General features: G+C 38.4%; 1 protein-coding gene across 1 annotated transcript in view; it reads left to right on the top strand.

Annotated features, from left to right (window-relative positions):
• UST (uronyl 2-sulfotransferase) overlaps positions 1 to 17,905 on the top strand; it is a 161,292-nt gene that overhangs the window by 91,712 nt on the left and 51,675 nt on the right. The window contains exon 5 of the mRNA XM_082302750.1: positions 3,570 to 3,723. Coding sequence (XP_082158876.1) covers positions 3,570 to 3,723 — 154 coding nt within the window. The remainder of the gene's footprint in view (positions 1 to 3,569; positions 3,724 to 17,905) is intronic.

Genomic DNA, 17,905 nt, shown 5'->3' with positions numbered 1-17,905 from the left:
GTAAATAATAAAATTGGAATTCATCAGAAGTGTGAAGGGGCAAGCTCACATACTTCTGAGGCTTTATTTTATTTTGCTTTTATTAAAAAAGACATAGGGGAATATATTATTAATGAAGCTAAGTATGATTGATTGAAGCCTGCAAATAGTTTTTTTTATGAGGACTCCAAAAATACACCTTCAACAACAGATCAGTTAAAACTAATGGGATTTACTAGTATATATAAAATAAATCAGGAGACATTAAGTACAGGAAGAGCGTTGTGGGAATTGGTGTATCCATTGGTGTGGTGGTGTCCTGACCCACTCTTCCCAGTTGCACTGATGGGCTGCTGGGCATGAGAATATTTGTGCAACTTCATCATGTGGGATCCAGTCATGATCCCACTCAGAGAAGGCAAGCCTGGTGCTCAAGCCTAGAAAATATGTGTCCCATTTTGAATCCTTCACAATAGGTGTTTGAGTGCAAATAAGGTGATGTGATGTATAATGAGGGCACATACCTATTTTTTTGCAAGAGCACTTTCATGTGGGTGTTGTTAATCTGAAAAGTTTCACCCGGGAGAGCATTTAATATGTTGTGATTGATAGGTATCTAAAAATATGCAGAACATACTTGAACAAATGGAGCATTGATTTGCCCTTTTCTTCTCCAAATAGCTTAAGGTAATTGATTTTTTTTTTTTAACTGTTAGGATTTTTTATGCTGTGTGAGTGCTGCTTAGCTTCCATAAAAGACTCTGAGTAGAGTCCATAGAAACAAATGGTTGAAATCTAAAGTATTATAAACCATGTTTTAAAAAAAAATGCACATTTGAATAAGGACCAGAACAGACTTGATTTTTCTAATTCCTTGCTTGTTCCCTGGTAGAGCAACCCACAGCTGGGTGTATAGCAACTGGTTACATAGTGCAGAAAATCAGAAATTCGAGCTGTCCTGTGTTTGGGGAGGTGGGAAGCACACACAGTTCTCTGTTTCGGAAAGGGAAGTTCCTCTGTAGCATTTGTGAAAGAGTGACCTCCCATCTCATCTGTCCTCTTGGGCTGAATGAGCTTATGTGAGCCTCCTTTCTCCGGGCTTTTGGTCCTGAATTTACTGTTCTAGTGTTCAGAGACATGACCTTACCAGCAAAAGGATGGGCTCTGGGACTTTGATGAGTCGGTTATGCAATCTCACCCCTCCTTTCACTTCAGAAAAGAGAATATGTATTGAAATTTTCTATCAAGGCAGCTAATACCTGTCTGGTTTTGATTTTTCACTCTTCTGATGAGCATTTAGGTTTAACATCCTCTACAAAACGTGGAGCAGGACGTCCCTGCTCTCTTGCTTCTATGAATCTTGTGATCTTTTCATCTTTGTCTTAAGGCAACTTGCTGCTGTCATCCCTTCTTACTGTCTCTATTGCTTCCCCTTTTCTTTGCTCTCCTCCACTCCCTTCTGTCTTTAGATTATTGCTATCTGCATCAAGCAGCAGGAAGATAATGTATTCAGTAATTTAGATGCAATCTATTCTTTCCAGTAATTTCACTTGAAAAGTTTACTGCAAAACTACCAGGCCAAGGCATCCACTCACAGCTTTCTGTTTGAGTAAATACTGTCGAAGCTTTATGCCCACACTGTCCTGTGGTATTTGCAGAAATGCCTTTTTTTTAAAATGTAGGTTTTATTTCTGTATAAAGATAAAAAGCAGCGAAGATAAGCTTAGAGAAGAATTCAGGATACTAAATTCAGGATATTTCACTTGCACGTTCATGTCCGAATTGGGTTGTGCACTAATCAGGAAGCAAGGAGCATCTGCCTTTTTAATTCGATTGTTTTAAAATTTTATGCTGTCTGTGCATTTTCAAATTATGGCAGTGATCCTGCAACACTGAGGTCAATGAAATTACTGATACGCATAGTTAATCATGAGACAAGCCTTTGCAGACTGTATTTAGGGGTCTGGGGAATCATGCAGAATGAAAATCAGGTTTAAACTCTCCGAGATTTTTCTCTTGTCTTTTACTAGAATCCATAATTTTAAACAATTTTGCTGCCTCTGTAATATTTAGGAGGAGTCCTGATCTTTTATTATACAAATTCAATTATTCATTGACTCAAAAAATGAGGAGAAACTGAGAGGAGTTTTTTAATTTAAAGAGTGTCTTCAGTTTTCTCTCTCTTAATCTAGTATTTTACATTTTAGAAGAAATTATATAAATTGTGACTCAGAAAATCATCAGAATAGCATTTAAATACTTTAATATGGCTATGTCCTCAAGCTCCCAAAAATAAAGCATAAGCTAGTGCTTAAGTGAGAATTTTTCACCTAAATTGGGGAAACAGAAGGGAGAAGCATAATCCATGTTCTTAGATAAGGAAAATTCCAAGTTGAATTTATCCTACAAACTTCTCAATCCAGGGAGGTTTTATTTTATTCTTTGTCTCACAGAATTTGTAGTCCATAATTCTGTTCCATGAAGGCCAGTTTTTTCATTTTGACCGTGGAACAGTGTAAGCAGCTTCCTGTTTTTTCTTCCAGTTAGGCTTGCTCTCCTGATGCTGTGTGTTGATCTAAAATATGCGGTCAATATTTTAACATTCTGAAAATACAGTGTAATCAGAAACCTACCCAAGCTTTTTTTTTCCTCCTTTCATCTTTTGTTATCTCACCTATTGAACTGTCATTAAGCACCGGGAGGAGACGTACAAGAGGGTAAAGTAAAGGTGATGAAGTTGCTCTGGTTTGTCTTCTCATCTCTAAGTTGCAGGTACCTATGCCATATTTTGCTTATGTGCAAGCCTGGTCACAGCTGGTTTTACCCTTTCCTTTTCCTTGAACTTGCATGTACTTCAGATTGGTACTTAATTTCTTTTTCGAAGCAAGAGTTTTCGTATTGACTTTAAAAAAAAAAAAAAATCATGAAGCGCAGTACAGGGATAAGGTATTGCGTAACCATGAAATAACCTCAAGTCCAGCCAGTGGTGCAGGCTGGGGGTGAGGGGACAAGGATCTGCATAAGTTCCAGCAAATACAAAGTTGGAAATACCATGCATATCTGTCAGTTCATCCAGAGAAAGCTTTTGGAAAAAAGCTTTCAAAGTAAGCTGAAAATCCTTTGCACATTACTACACTTACTGTGCAGGCAGAGGTGATCCAGGGCTGCCTTACAACAATTACTGTTGGGCGGTGCTTGCTCTGACATGACTGCCCAGATGGAAAGTGTGTTGAGAAGAAGAAATGATCATTCTTTGATTCATCTGCAGAAGGTTCTTCATCTGAAAATGAGCAAGGAGAGAACTCAAGAAGCAAAACTGTTGATACAGTATAAAAAAAGGTTTTTGACCAAAATGTTTGTAGTACGCATATAGCTTAATGTGATTCCATATTTACTGTTCACCCTAAAGAGATCTTACATGCATTTACAAAGGTTTAGAAACTAGTTGTAAGATTCTCAGTTTCACTCCTTACCTTGTAAAAGCTCTGACTTTCTGTAGGAAGTAATTTGAAAGCATTCAGATGAGAGATAATAGATAGGTGTCTGTGTGGAACCTTGTGATGAGATTCACCTATTTTTCTTCCCACCAGGTTTGGAGGAGACCAGCCGGTCTACATTAATATTATTAGAGATCCTGTCAACCGATTCCTATCCAATTATTTTTTTCGACGTTTTGGAGACTGGAGAGGAGAACAGAATCACATGATCCGTACCCCCAGCATGAGGCAGGAGGAAAGATACCTGGTATGTTCAAATTAAAGGTTTCAATTACCAATTTCCCCTTATTGTTATGTAAAGCTGTTATTCAAACTGGATGCTTGAATCATGGGAGACAAATGCATCTTCCATCTTGTGTTTTTCCTCTGTCATTCTTGCCTGGTCCTTAGTTTGCTCAGCTTTACTGTGTGGAGTGTTGCCAATGAATTCAGTTTGATCTTGAATAAGCTGACAGCAAGTTCCAGATTGCCACCGTTGAATTATGGTCCTTCCGCTGAGTTGGATTTGCACTGTATAGTAATATAATAATTCTGCCTATATTTATCACTGTGAATATTCACACAGATTTTTAGGTTCAGACTATGTCTGTAACTGTGCAGCCTCAGAGGAAAATTGAGAAACAGAGCAATTCAGTGAGCTCAAGTCTCTAAGTTGTTTGTAATGTTCTTAATACCAGGGCTCTAATCTCAGTTCTTGCTTTGGTTTTGTTGTCTTTTGTCTTTTTTGGGTTAAGATTATGGAAATAATGCTGAATAAGCTATTCATAATAAGTTTTAAATTTGTATGACTACTGAACACCTGCCAGCTTTTGCTGCATACCAAAGTCCTGTGGCAGTGGGTGTTCAGTGAAGGCTAAATAAGAAACACGGAAACTAGGGAGGTGATTGGTTTGTTTTATATTGATCTCTTTGCATGTACACTGACACCTCTCAAAAAAAGCAAAATGGGGGAATTGCTTCTTGCCCTCTCTCTGATGGAGATCCAGTTTGATTGGACTCAGCCTTCAGCCATACTTGAACCTGCAGAGGGGTCAGTGAAACAGCAGTGACAGGACAGCTTGATGGTCTGCTATGAGATGTTGCAGGCCAGACAATGTCAAAACAGGAGATGTCTGTGGCTTTTGGAGGAGAAAGAGAGGGTGTTTTTGTGATGTTTTGAAGAGGCAGTAGAGTACAAGATACGTGATGAGCCATAGAGAACACAGCTCTGAACAGCTGCCACACAACATCTTTCAGCCCTAGCTGAAGTTAGATGAATCCAAGGAGGGCTGGGTTTTTTTACGTGTTACAGGACTGTTATGATTTCTTTTGTCTTTACTTCTGTTGTTTGTCATGCAGAGCCCTGTGAACAGACAAGCTTATAAATTATGAGTAATTGAAGGGGGAGGTATCAGTGTAACTGTCTAATAGCCTTAAATTTAATGTCATCTGCTATACAGATATGATCTGCAAAAGGTATCTTATTTGCTATATGGATAGAGACCCCAAAGAGGTCCCTATGTTAGCTGAGTGGGTCTTGACCTCCTGGTGTGCAGAGTTAGAAGACTTTGCATGTAGTGTGTGCATGGATTTCTGCTTCATCATCTCTGAATGGGACAAGAGGGTTGAGGAAATTAATGAGGGGTGGGGGTTTTTACTACAACTTTATTTTTTAACCCTGCTACATTTTCTTTTTTGGAAATGTTAAAAGTGAGTGGTAGAGTCTGTACTTCATTTTGAGCGCCTTCTCATTTGAAATGCAGTGATTGGCACCTCTTACGACTGACTCTGTAAAACCTGGTATTATTTCAGTACTGACTGTGCACCTTATGATATGTATAGCCAGTGAAATTGTACTTCAAGCAGAACTGAAACAAATAGATCGAATTCATGGTGTGTTGGTTTAAAAACTAATAGAAATTACCTTGCATTTTCACTGGCACTGGTATGTTCTTCAAGAAGGTAATTATTTATATGCATATGCAGATATCGATGCCTACACAGATCAGTACAAAAGCTATAATGAAAAAGAAATAAAAAGTGTCTGACTGAGGTCAGTTATCATTTTGTTCAAAAGGCAGTTTGATGATCTGAGGCACCATTAGCATCCTTAATAAAAACTATTTTTGCGTTTTCATTTTGATTTTCTCTGTTGGTAAGTCAGAATCCTGGAAGTGTTTCTGGAACCTGTTTTCCATCCCTCCTTGGCAGACTTTGGCAGTCACTTGCACTCCTCAGAGAGAGTGACAGTAACATATAGAGCTCTTGCCAGTGAAATTAATTTTCATGAAAGCCATGCATTCTGAATGTTCAGCATTTGTAATGCTTGAGCCATCCAACCGCATCATATATTGCATGCCCGCATTTTAATCTTTTCCTCAGCGGTTCAAGAAAATCTGCTTGCATATTTCTTAAAATTCAGGTATTAGAGATTTTGGAATCATAGCTTCAGAAATCTGCAAAATGGATTGTCTGATCTAGCTGTGAGGAAAGTAAGCAGCTGATTTTACCTCTGAGCATGAGCCAGTATGCCACTTTAGCACAGGACTGATGGCTGGCCTAATTGCAGGTCTCATAACTTTTGCAGTTCTTCCTAATATTTTTTTAAATGCAAAACTCACCATGAAATATTACTCTTTTTTTATGGGGGCCTATTTAAGTATAATCTTAGATTTAGCATATTAAATAGTTTCAACATTGATCACAATATCAAACATAAGTTGTTTGGAGTGAGGTGTGCCTGACCATGAGCAGATACATGAAGGCAGGGGGAGGATATGAGCTTTTACTTTTCTTCTTCCATCATGCCTCAGATGAGCAGCTAGGAAAATACATAACTGCTGATTGATCCATGGATTGATCCATGACGCTGGGCTCATTGCTGGAGTATTTGAGAAGCCTTGTGTTGACAGCAGTTACAGGCTTACAAAAAAATGGACTGGAGAAACTGTAAATATAACTTCTCTGTTTTACCAGAAGAGACAGGTTTGCAGGCAAAAGGTGTGTATCTTTGGAAACTGAGTCTTAGAAACTGATTGTGCTTTTATCAACCATGACGTTCTTGGCTTCCTATCTCTTGGAAGGTTGTGTGAGCAACTGGGAACCTTTCCAGGCTATCCTGGCATCTTCATCAACAGCTGCCAGTACTAGCCTTTGCCCTTGAAAAGCTGAGGGCAACATCCATATTCCCTCAAACTGCAGTGTGAAGGTGTGGGAGCTCAGCTGCTCTAGAAAGCAGGCTATTAAGGGAGGGAAAGCTTTTAAAGATCAGGTTTTGTGTCTGATGAACACCAGGTTGTGATGCCCTTGACGGAAGGATTTCCCTCCCCCCAGTTCTGATCCTTAAGAAAAAAAGGGAGTTGAAAAAGCCCAAACTATCTTGAAGTCTGGTAGTACCTTGCATGCTGGTTTTTTAACATTGAAAATCTGAACTGCTGACATTGCAAAGGTCAGAAATGGAGACAGAAATTTCCACCGTTCACTGATCATTTGAAATTTTCTCAGAATAGAGCTTCAGGCTTTGACTCTGTTCCAGGAAATGCAGCCATTCATTCAGGAGTCAATAAATTGTTCTAAACGTTTTGGTAAATGTCTGTGTTTACCAAAATTCAACGGAAAGTCGGGATAAGAAAACAAGCCTTTTATTCATGAGTCGGATGTGGCAGAGGCACCTGCTGCAGTGTGAGACTTTTTACCCAGATCCACCACCTCCTTGCCCTGACCTGGCATTTTCTCTGCTGGAGCGAGTTACTGTTAGTCACCTGAAGAAATCACTTCCAAGCTTCTCCAAAATAAATAGTGGCAGCATGGTATTGTGGGGTATGGCAGAGAGGTAATTAATGGTGAGCACCTTGAGTTGAGTCTCAAGCACACTGATGTGACTGTCAGTCCTACATTATGGTCCTGTGAGATGAGATAAATTCACAGAAGTTAAATTAAATTCATTGTAGTGAATGTGTTTCAGGTTGAACTAGAGTTCTTAGAGTAAATGCCCTTCAATAAAGCAAGGAAACCCTTTTCAGTGCAGCTGTGAGTGCTGCAGGCACCAAGCAAAAGAAAAATACTCATGAGATGCGATTTAGTTCAGGGCTTGTGGAAGTGCAGAAGGTAGGAAGCACCCCTGATGAAGAGGGACTACCATTAATATTTTAAAGGTTTATATTAAAATTGTTCCTTCCAGAAGGCTTGTTTGTCATTATCTAGTATTTATTACAACTTCAGTGTGAGACATCAAAAAAAAAGGCATGTATAGGATTTTCATCTTTTCTTAATACTTGGTAAAACTTTGATCTAAGACCACTAAGGCTGAATGAGTGTGTGAAGCAGCATGGGCTGTGTGTAGTTGGCTGAATTACAGGAAATCTGGTTACATGGGATTCTGATCTCTGTTAGGCTCATGAATATCATGGCTCCTAGCTCACTCCAGTAAAAGATCTCTGAGCTAATATATCAGAAATCAGACACTTTGAATTTAAAAAATCATTCAGTAAGATAATAACTTGTCACCTTCCTATAGAATGTTTCCGATTTTCCTTATAATTTTCAATTAAGTTTGCACGGCATCTCTGTGTGGCTCTGCATAGTCTTATCAACTTCATCTCTGAAAATAAATAAGCTTTTTTCAGTAAAAATTAAAAATATTCTAACAATATTCAGCCTCATTTATGTTAAAGATTACTCATGCAAGGGATCCCATAAAGGAGCATCTGTCCTTTTGTCTTTTAAATGAAACGTTAAAGTAATTATTAAAAGTGTATTAGGATTACTGCAAAGGAAGGAAGTAAAATTCAAGCACTGTCAGGGAACTTGCACACCAAATTTCTTATAATAGGGAAAAAAAACGTTCCTTTTGCAACGTTACCTTTTATGGCTAAATATTTAAACTAGTGTTGTTTAGGTTATTTCATAAATTTCAAGCAAAATTATAGAGAAAGCTGAATGAGTAAACTCCATAGAACAATTTTTTTTATTCCTGAATCTTGAGAATTTCTTTTTGTGACTTCCATGGTTTTCATTAATATAAGAATATTCACTAAATATATTTAACCAGTTTTATTATTTATATCCTCAAATTTCTATCTACAAGAAAAAATACTGTTTTACCAATTGCACTGGTTTTTGGACAGCAGCTGGCTATCTTATTTCCTGTGTTTATCTGCATAATACCGTGGGTAATTATATTATGAATTGTCATCAGTAGTTGCTATCAGTTGTCATCGCTGAGCTTTCTCCTGCATGACTTTAGATAAGTTTCTTGAAGCTTTTCAGTTGCCAGAGACGTGGCCTCCAGGAGAGACCATGGTAGGGAGCCCATGCCTTCATCTTCTGACTGTCACTCTCATGTGTATCTCTGTAAAAAAAGAAAAGCAGGGAGAGAGTTGCCTGCCCTCAGATTGGTGCAGTGGGGCCATAGAGGGTTCATGACTCTGATTTTCCTGTTGAGGGGCTACAAGTGTCTGTTGATTGAATGTGGGAAATTTTGGGGAGGCTCTGATAACTTTGTTAACATTGTTTAGACTGGAAATCTGAGGCATGCAGAGGTTAAAATTATTTGCCTTTGTCTGTGCAGTGCATACGAGATACTAGGGATTGGAATATATAAATTAAAAAGAACATTTTTCACTTACTGCGTTCCTAGCTGTAGTTACGAGGCTAAACATTTTATGCACTCTTTTTTTTTTTTTTCCCTGACATACCCCCATACACACAGTAGTCATTTTAGTGCCTGTGTTACAAACTGCGGCGGGGGCAGTTTGATTTGGTCACTGATGTGCTGCAGTGCAGCTTTGCAGCTGTAGATCTGGTTTGGGGATCACACAGTAGCCCCAATCCCTGCGGCTGGGACAGGGCTGCTGGGAGGGCACTGCTGAAGTACAGCCACCTGTCAGCTGACCCAATTAGAGCAGTTTACTGCTTCTTCCCTCTAATGAGTGCTTTTAATAGTCTCCAGCTGTTCCCTTTTACTGCATTACCTCTTCACAGCAAAATTTCTGGCCCATTTTTGCAGCTCTTCATCTATTGTGTGTGCTCTAAAACACCATTTTTCCCCTTAGATTCTCCCATTTTGTATTAATAATTTATTGAACCACAAAGTTAATGGTAATTTAGACCTCAGCTGGAGAAGGGACTGATTAAACAACTTATAAAACATAATATTGAAGGAAATACTTTCATGGCTGACATTTACTTTTCAGTGACTTTAATTTACAAACCAGTATTTTTTTAATGTTCCCCTGTGGAGTTTGCATTCCAAACATTGCAGCATTATGCATTTATACAAGAGCAAGAAAAATGCGCCTTCCTAATCTGTTTTCATTCAGTAGTCTGAGTCAATTGCACATAGTAAATACTCAATATAGCATTGGATAAGATTGCAACACCAAAAACTTCCATGTAATTCACAATACATACTTACATTAATAGCAAATATAAGATTTATACCATGCCTTTTTTTTAATGATACCTTTCTGTATCACCATTCTCCTTTTTGTGGAGACAGGATACAGGGTAACAACAACATGTTGCTTCAGAATGTAAAAAGGTGAGGGTTTTTTTCTTGCAGTGTTGTAATGGCCTGAAAATTTCTGGCTGTTGCAAATGTTAAGGAACTGCGCAGGAAACCAGAAACCCAGTAGCAGTAGAGGTCCAAGCACTAAGTACCCACAATCTTATTTAAATGTAACATTATTACAGGGTCTTACCATATACTATGTCTCGGTAGTGCTTTTTAGAACATTTATATACATAAGAACTTACGATCTTTTATTAAAGGACCTTGCTGTATTAAGTTTAAAATGATGAATCTTCATTTTTATGGTGATTAAGCCAAGTTTTTTATTTGTGCCTTTCTGAGCGTGAATACAGGACAGCTCTTGATGTTCTCTTTTGTGTTCTTTTTTGGGTTTTATGTATTGTGGTAGCTTGTGGAACTTGTTTTCTCTAGCTTCTCTGTAGGAAGATACTGTTTGTAGAGTGGAAAATCCCAACCACAGACAAAGATTCTAATATATTGATACCAGCTTTCTAAGGCCATGTAAACTGTATAAGAGAAGAGGGTATGTCTGTGTTATATTTTCGGGAGATATATTTTTGGATGATTGAACAAGAACAGAAAGGAACATTCTTGGGCAGCCCAGGGATTAAAGCCAGCCTTACCTTCAGGGAAGGTGGGAAAACAGTTTGCGGGGGATAATCTTTATTTCACCTAGAAACTGATGGACTCTCACAAGCCTTTTGCTGTATTAGGAGTGAGATCTTCTGTGTGTGTTGGCTGGTTCTATCATAGCATCCACTTGGTCCTCAGTAGCAGTCAAAAAAGGCAAACCAAAAGCAATAGAGATCAGTACAGAGAACTTCATTGTGTATAAATCTCTAGTGTGTCTGCACTTGACTACTTTCATTTGACATTTGTGACCTCCCATTCCCAAAATGGGATTGAAAGAACTGGAAAAGCCTCAGAAATGGGTTGGAGCGATGATGAAATAATTTCCTGATGAGGAATGACAAAGGTTAAGACTCTTCAAAAGAGGAAGAAGTAAACAATGGAAAGGATACAAGAAGACAGATTTTCAGGAGGCATGAAAAAGTGACCCTCAAGGATGATTGCTTGAGGGCTGTTTCAGACTAATAGAAGGTCACAACTGGAGTGGGTAATTGCCGGATCCAGTAAAAAATAGAAAGATGCAATACTTTGGACAACATGTAATTAAGCTGTGGAAGTCCTTGCTGGTCATTGTTGTGAATAAGTTTATATGTATCCAAAAAGGAAATATTTTAGGAAACATTTCTTCACGGAGGGAGTGGTCAAGCACTGTAACAGGCTTCTTAGAGAGGTGGTCGATGCTCAAGGCATGTGGACGTTTAAGAGCAATTTGGACAACGCCCTTAACAACACACTTTACTTTCGGTCAGCCCTGAATAGGTCAGGCAGTTGGACCAGAGGATCCTTGTAGATCCCTGTCAACTGAAATATTCCACTCTAATCTGTTTTTAAAAGTGCAACTATGTAGCCCCCAAGGGCTGTTAATTATCAAAGCAGCACCTCTTCATCAGAAAATATCTGACCAGTACATATCTAGAGCCTCAGGGGCACCCAGAGAAAAGTCCTGTGTGTATAGTAAATGTTCCTTATAGCCAGTACTGATTTTCTGAAATTGGTTTCTTCTCTGGGTGACTCAAAAGCAAGCTTTATACATGCTTGCAAGTGAATTCTACTACTAGGTGATTTATATAAGATAGTTAAAATTATAGACATCTCCAGCTGAATGTGTTGTTTCTTGACTTTGAAGTAGTTGAATGTTCTTGGGTATATGCCATAGTGGCTAAGACTTTGTTGTCTTACATCTCTGCCAATCAAATGAATTTTTGTAAGTTCCAAACTGATGCTGAAGCTATTAATTGTTAACACTGTCATGACTATTCTCAAATTTATCTTTAAAAGCTAAGATAAAGTATGAACTGCATCCACAGTTTTACACTGCGCACTGTAATAGTAAAGACACCAGAAGAGAAGATGTAAAAATCCTTAAAATAGTGGGTTTAAACATTTGTTTCAGGGCATGCTTTTCAGAAATGCAAAGTCTCTTTGTTTTTATTTACAGTAATTTCAGTATGAGGGAGTTTCAGGTGTTTCATAATTTTTGTAAACCTTGAGTATTTGCATTTTCAGTTCTCATGTACTTTGTTAATGTGAAAGTAACAGGAAGACACATCTAAGGAGGTAACACTTACATGATTCCCAGTAAGGAATGATTTAACAATGATAATTAGCTGACAAATAACTATTTTAGGTGAATGAAGACAAGAAGATCTGTGTGTGATACGGATGTTATCTTCAGTGCATAGTCTAGCATTTTGGGCATTATGAACCTGAAAGAAGTGTTTAATAGTCCTCAAGTAAAGCTAATTATTGATTGATATTTTGTTTGTCTTAAGTTGGAATACAGTGGTTTTTAGAACTGGAATGTTTTATCATCCAGAAAAAAAGAATGCCTTCAATTTCTGTTAGTATAAAATTTTGAATTAATATTTTTAAAGTTACAGTTTATACATTGCATAAATAACAGAGATGGGGCATTGACCAGCAAATAGTCTGTCTTAAAAATATGGTGTAATAATGCATATGTGTGTGTGTGTGTATTTAGTAGTAGGAGTCAGACTTTTGGAAATTATGCTTAATTAACAATTTTTTTGAAGACTTGTCTGATGAAATCATGGTAGGCGTCCCTAGAAAACCATCCTATAAAACCTCCTAAGTACATGCCTTGCTAAGAGTAAGCCTGTTTTCTCTTCCTTGTTGTGTTATGCTTTAACCACCTTAAATGAAAGCTCTTTTATTGGCAGTCGGATGGGGAAGGAAACTGCAGAACCTTTTACTCCTCCTGACAGAAGAAGGGCAGAGAGAGACAGCCCTCCTCTTACTGCCAGCATATTGAATGTGTTCAGGCTGTGGCATGATAATGTAATTTCAAGCAGTCAGATACTCACTTCACTCCCTAGGTGTCAAAACCTGAAGGAACTGACAATCCATGAAAATAAAACTGAATTTATTAGCCCGTTTTATTCCTTGTCTGTCATTCTCCTTCCTCTTTCCTTTTTGTGGTTTATACCTAAGTTTTCTGGCTGTCAGAGCTGCCAGCAAAGTGAAATAAGCAGAGATCCTGATCTCTAAAACTTCCTTCAGCTACAGCAAAGCTGAAGCTTTGAGGTGGTAGATGGCAAAGAGAGCGCAGGGCAGTAGATTTAGGAGAACTGCTCACCCGTGGTGCACGGCTGACGTGGTGAGGGATAGACATGTCTTTATACAAGCATCCAAGGCTGTCCTGGGCCTTAGGTGTTTGTTGACAACAAAATATTTTCCTATCGTGTAATTTTTTGGTGCTGGTGTGGACTCTTCTGTTGACTGCAGGATGGCTGGGTCACACTTGTGAATTCTGTATTTTTAAGACTGATGTAGTTTATGTTGAAACCATATGGAAGCAGAGGTGGCATTTTGTGGAAAAAAGGGATATCAGTGCCCAGATATACTGAAGACTTAGTTTATTCCAGTTATTTTGAAGTTTTTGAGGTTTATTATACCCTACAGAGTAAAATCCTGTGCCTTATCCTGGTCCCAGCTCACAGGGACCCGAGGACCTGCTGGAGCACCATGTGCTTGCTCCTTTCTGGTCAGCACCAAGGCTCATGTCCCTGGAGCCAGGGGACATCTGGGGTGCCAGAATCTCCTGTGGGACACAACTGGACTGCTTGTCCCACTGGGGAGGTGGGAGGTTCTTCCCGGCCAGCCCACCCAGCAGGGAAAGAATCCTTAGTACAGCAGTGAAGATGAAGGACAGAGGTGCCAATCTAGGTTTTGGTTTTGTCTCATTACAGAATGAACAGATCTGAACTGGGGAACAGTCTGCCTAAAAATCAGGCACTGTCTGTCTATTCTTGCTTTGTTTGCTTCAGTATGCTCCTATGACATAGAGATGGGTGTTTGTGTTTCTCCAAAAACAACCAAATGCCATAGGTTTGTTTTGGCAGATGGATTGTAATGTTCTCTCTGGTTGCTTGGCCCTGCCTGGCAAGTGGCTGCTGTGCTTTCCCTCAGGAGTGCTCTTCAGGTGTCAGATATTCCAGAAATCAGATTTTCCCTCTTGTCATAGAAGGTATTACCACCGTCTTCTCTCTCTTCTCTCTCTTCTCTCTCTTCTCTCTCTTCTCTCTCTTCTCTCTCTTCTCTCTCTTCTCTCTCTTCTCTCTCTTCTCTCTCTTCTCTCTCTTCTCTCTCTTCTCTCTCCTCTCTCTCCTCTCTCTCCTCTCTCTCTTCTCTCTCTTCTCTCTTTTCATCTCGGCATACCAGTAGCTTCTATTAGAGTAACAGTTTCAGTACAGAGGCTCCAGACTAATTTTAGGTGACCTCCCTTCTCTTCTTTTCCTGAAGAAATGTGAAAGGACGAGGGACTGCAGACAATGAGGTGACCAATTGGCTTCTTTGCCAGATAGATAAGCAACTGCATCAAAAGAGTTGACAAGTTTTGCTGCTCAGTGCAATGGAAGGACTAATGGCTTCTGTTCCCTGAAACAAGGATGGATTCAAGCCACATGCTCTAAGGCATCTTGGCACCTTAATGAACTGGAAACCTAATAGAAATAACCCCAGGCATCTGAAGGATACTGATGGTCAGAGGAAGTCCTCCAGAAAGCTGATTCCTTCAGCCTTTTTGTGGTGGATTTTAATCAAATTCAAAAGAAAAAATAAAAGCAGTTTTTCATAACTTGGTGAGTTACAGTTGCCAGGAGAAAATGTGAGGGAACAGAGTGTGATAAACTGTAAAATTGTATTTGTTGTCACTGAGCTGGGGTTCAGGGCATTTCGCCATTTTTTCCTTAACAGTCAAGTAAGGAAGAGTACTGCTGCCAGGAAATAATTTTTTATTGTCTTCCTTGTAATTCCACATTATTTAAAGAAATAAATGTGAAAAAAAAGCCCCAAGAAACAGGCATCAACTGTTTCAAATGTGCTTTTGGTTTTTGCCTTAAGATGGCTATTTGAAGTCAAATTACCTTTTTGATAAATACATGTCCCTCACCAGTTTGCTTATGATATTACATGGTTGTGAATTATCACAGGGATGATGGGTGCATGTCTTGAATGAAAAGGCAACTCCATCTTTCAGGATAAGCAGCAGACCTGCTGTGTCCACTGAGAAAATACATTCCCTGTGTAACAAGGTAGTGAAATTCTCCTTTGGAGTAAAAGCAGTGTTCATTTTTTTTTTACTATTATTCTAAGTGTTGCTTTCTTTCTTTTCTTGTTTGCTAGACTTTTCAAAGCTCCTCTATCCCTTGTAAATATAGTTGCTTTACATAAAATCATAACCAAACTGTCCAAAAACCCCAACAATGGGTGTTAAGATGATTGATTGTTGTTCCAGACTCTGGAAAACAGACTGCCATTGTTTCAGCAAAACTGGCTACTGCTCAGTAAATTACTGAAACACAGTCTAGTCAGGTTACCTTGAACACAGCTTTTTCCTATGAACTCTGATCCAAGCAAAGCCAGCCACTATTCATAACTGAGCTTGTCAAGAGTAATTTCCTTTTTCTTGGGGAAAAATCCACTAACTGGTGGCAAATAGGAAACTTTCCATGGTGAAGATGGATTGTTAAATGAGATTATTATTTTCTTCAAAATTAATTTTCTGTTCTCTTTGAAAAGAAAAAAGAAAACTAAAGTGTTCATCAATGACTGAAGGAAAAAAATGTAGAAAAATTCTTCAGAATGTAATCCAAAGAGGGTATGTTTTTGATTAACAGAAAGGAGATGGAAAAAAGCCTATTTTACACTTTTTTTCTCTTCATAGCAGATTTATTAACCTTCATGATTTTATACTTGATCTTTTTGCTTGCTGAGCTTTTTGAAGCCATAGCACCTGAGATGAAGGCATTGAGAGATTCTGGGTTTCTGTGTAGGGAGCTAAGTATGGTTTTGTTTTTCATAGTTGTAGAAAAGAACTTCAGCAGATGACTAAAGATTTTAAAAGTGAAAAAAAAAAGGAAAAAATGCAAATAAGAACATTATTTATGCCTCTGAACCTTTTAATTTTAGGAGTTTTTTAATACTTGGTGTTGTCAGTACGGTGATAGTCTTGTCAAACTGAAAAGTGGAATCAATATGTTCCATTTTGTGTCTGCTATTCAGAATGGCAGTGCTATGAATAATGCAAAGTGTTAGTAATTTTCCAGAAAACCATTGGAACTGTTCAGCAGGGAAGATTTTAACTAGGGAAATTAGATGGGGGCAGCAGAGCAGAAACCATCTCCAGTTGCAGCAGCAGGGAAGCCACATGCAGCAGCAGTATGATTTTCTTCTCTGCTCTGCAGCTCCTTTTGCATTTCAGCCCTGAGAGATGAAGGGAGAGATTCCAAGTCAGTCAACACTAGGCAGAAGACTGATAAGAAAGCAAAATTAGCCCACAAGTCAAACTTCTAGCTGTTTTCTCGCCATTCAACAGGTTTGTGTTAAAGTGCCACCACAAATGTGGTAGGTCAAGGGGACATAAAAGACGTTAGATATTGGTGCCATGAGGAACTTTTCTCTTAAAAGTCAGTACCAAAGAAATTTAAAATGTGTACTGTATGGTGAATCATATATCTTCTCTTTTTTAATTCAGAGGTCAGCAGCAGGTTTATTTTCCTCTTTTGCTGGACAGTGTACTTGATGTGACTGGATTATTTCAGGGACATACCAGGAGCTGTTAGATACAGCCTCTCTCCCTTTAACTTCAGCGAAAGGGAATTGTATCACTGGAATTTGTCACAGCACATAGCCTAAGCTGTAACCGAGCAGTATGTTGAAATAAAACATGCATTAGCTAGCGAGTGTTTATTTTCTTAAGTGAAAATTTTGCTACATCTGCAGATTAGGAAAAGCTTAGTAATTTTAAAAAATTATTTCTTTCCTGATGCTTGCAATAATTTTTTTGGATTCATGGGGCGTATCTTTCCTTGTCCATGTCTTTCCTTCTCTGTCTCTTCACTCTTTTATTTTGAAGATTTATATTGTAGAAAGTAAGCATTTTCCTCCCCAATTCTTGTCACATGAAATCCTATTAAAAAAAAAGGCAAATTGAATGATCTCTTATGTTTGTTTTGCCTCTGTCCTTTTGGGGTGTATGAAAGCAATAATATCAATGCTCATTGTTAATAAAATTAATTTCTTTTTGGCTCATGGATTTCTTTTCTCCAATGATATATTTAGTATGCAGACCTCTGATATTTGTTCTAATAAGCCTCTTTTAAACTTTTGTATTGTTTAAACTATTTTTGTGGACCTCTGCTAAAAACAATGTGTAATGCTATCTTCAAGATTTTGAGGCATTCATAGAACTTAAATGTGTTTCTGTTAATATAAGCATTTTTGAGGTTAGGGCTAAAATCTGCTGAGTATAATTTCTGTGTATCCAGTCAGGCTTTAAAGGAATGGGAACGTTTGACCTGGGAAAGAAAATGGGAGAAAAATGTGGACTACAGAAAGGTCTCATTATTAAAATAGGCTTTCCTGTGTTGTAGGAAATGTGACATTTTGAAACATTTAAATTCCTTGGTATCTGTGCAAATGATACTGTGTCATATGTGGAGGTGTGAACTTTCTTCATTAGGCCCTTCTTGAGACATGAGCACCATCCAGCCCATCTGGGGAAGCCAGTACAAACTGGGAACAGGCTAAAAGGTGCTTCCCCTTGAGTGTCCTCCCAGGTTCTGATGTCCTTCAGCTTACCAACAGATATTGCTGCCATATCTGTTTTTAGTAGCCTTTGACAGATCTCTCTTCTATAAATATATAATTTTTATTTTATTATTATTATTGTTGTTATTCTTTTGGTGATTTGGGTTTTTCTTTTCAAATCCAGTTACCTCCTTGTCATCCAGAGTATCCTGTTGTAAGAATCTATGGTTTTACCAGC

This window comes from Coloeus monedula, assembly GCF_965178545.1.
Source record: "Coloeus monedula genome assembly, chromosome: 2".
NCBI lineage: Eukaryota > Metazoa > Chordata > Aves > Passeriformes > Corvidae > Coloeus > Coloeus monedula.
Note: the sequence above shows the minus strand (reverse complement) of the source record. Positions and strands in the feature narration are given on the sequence as shown.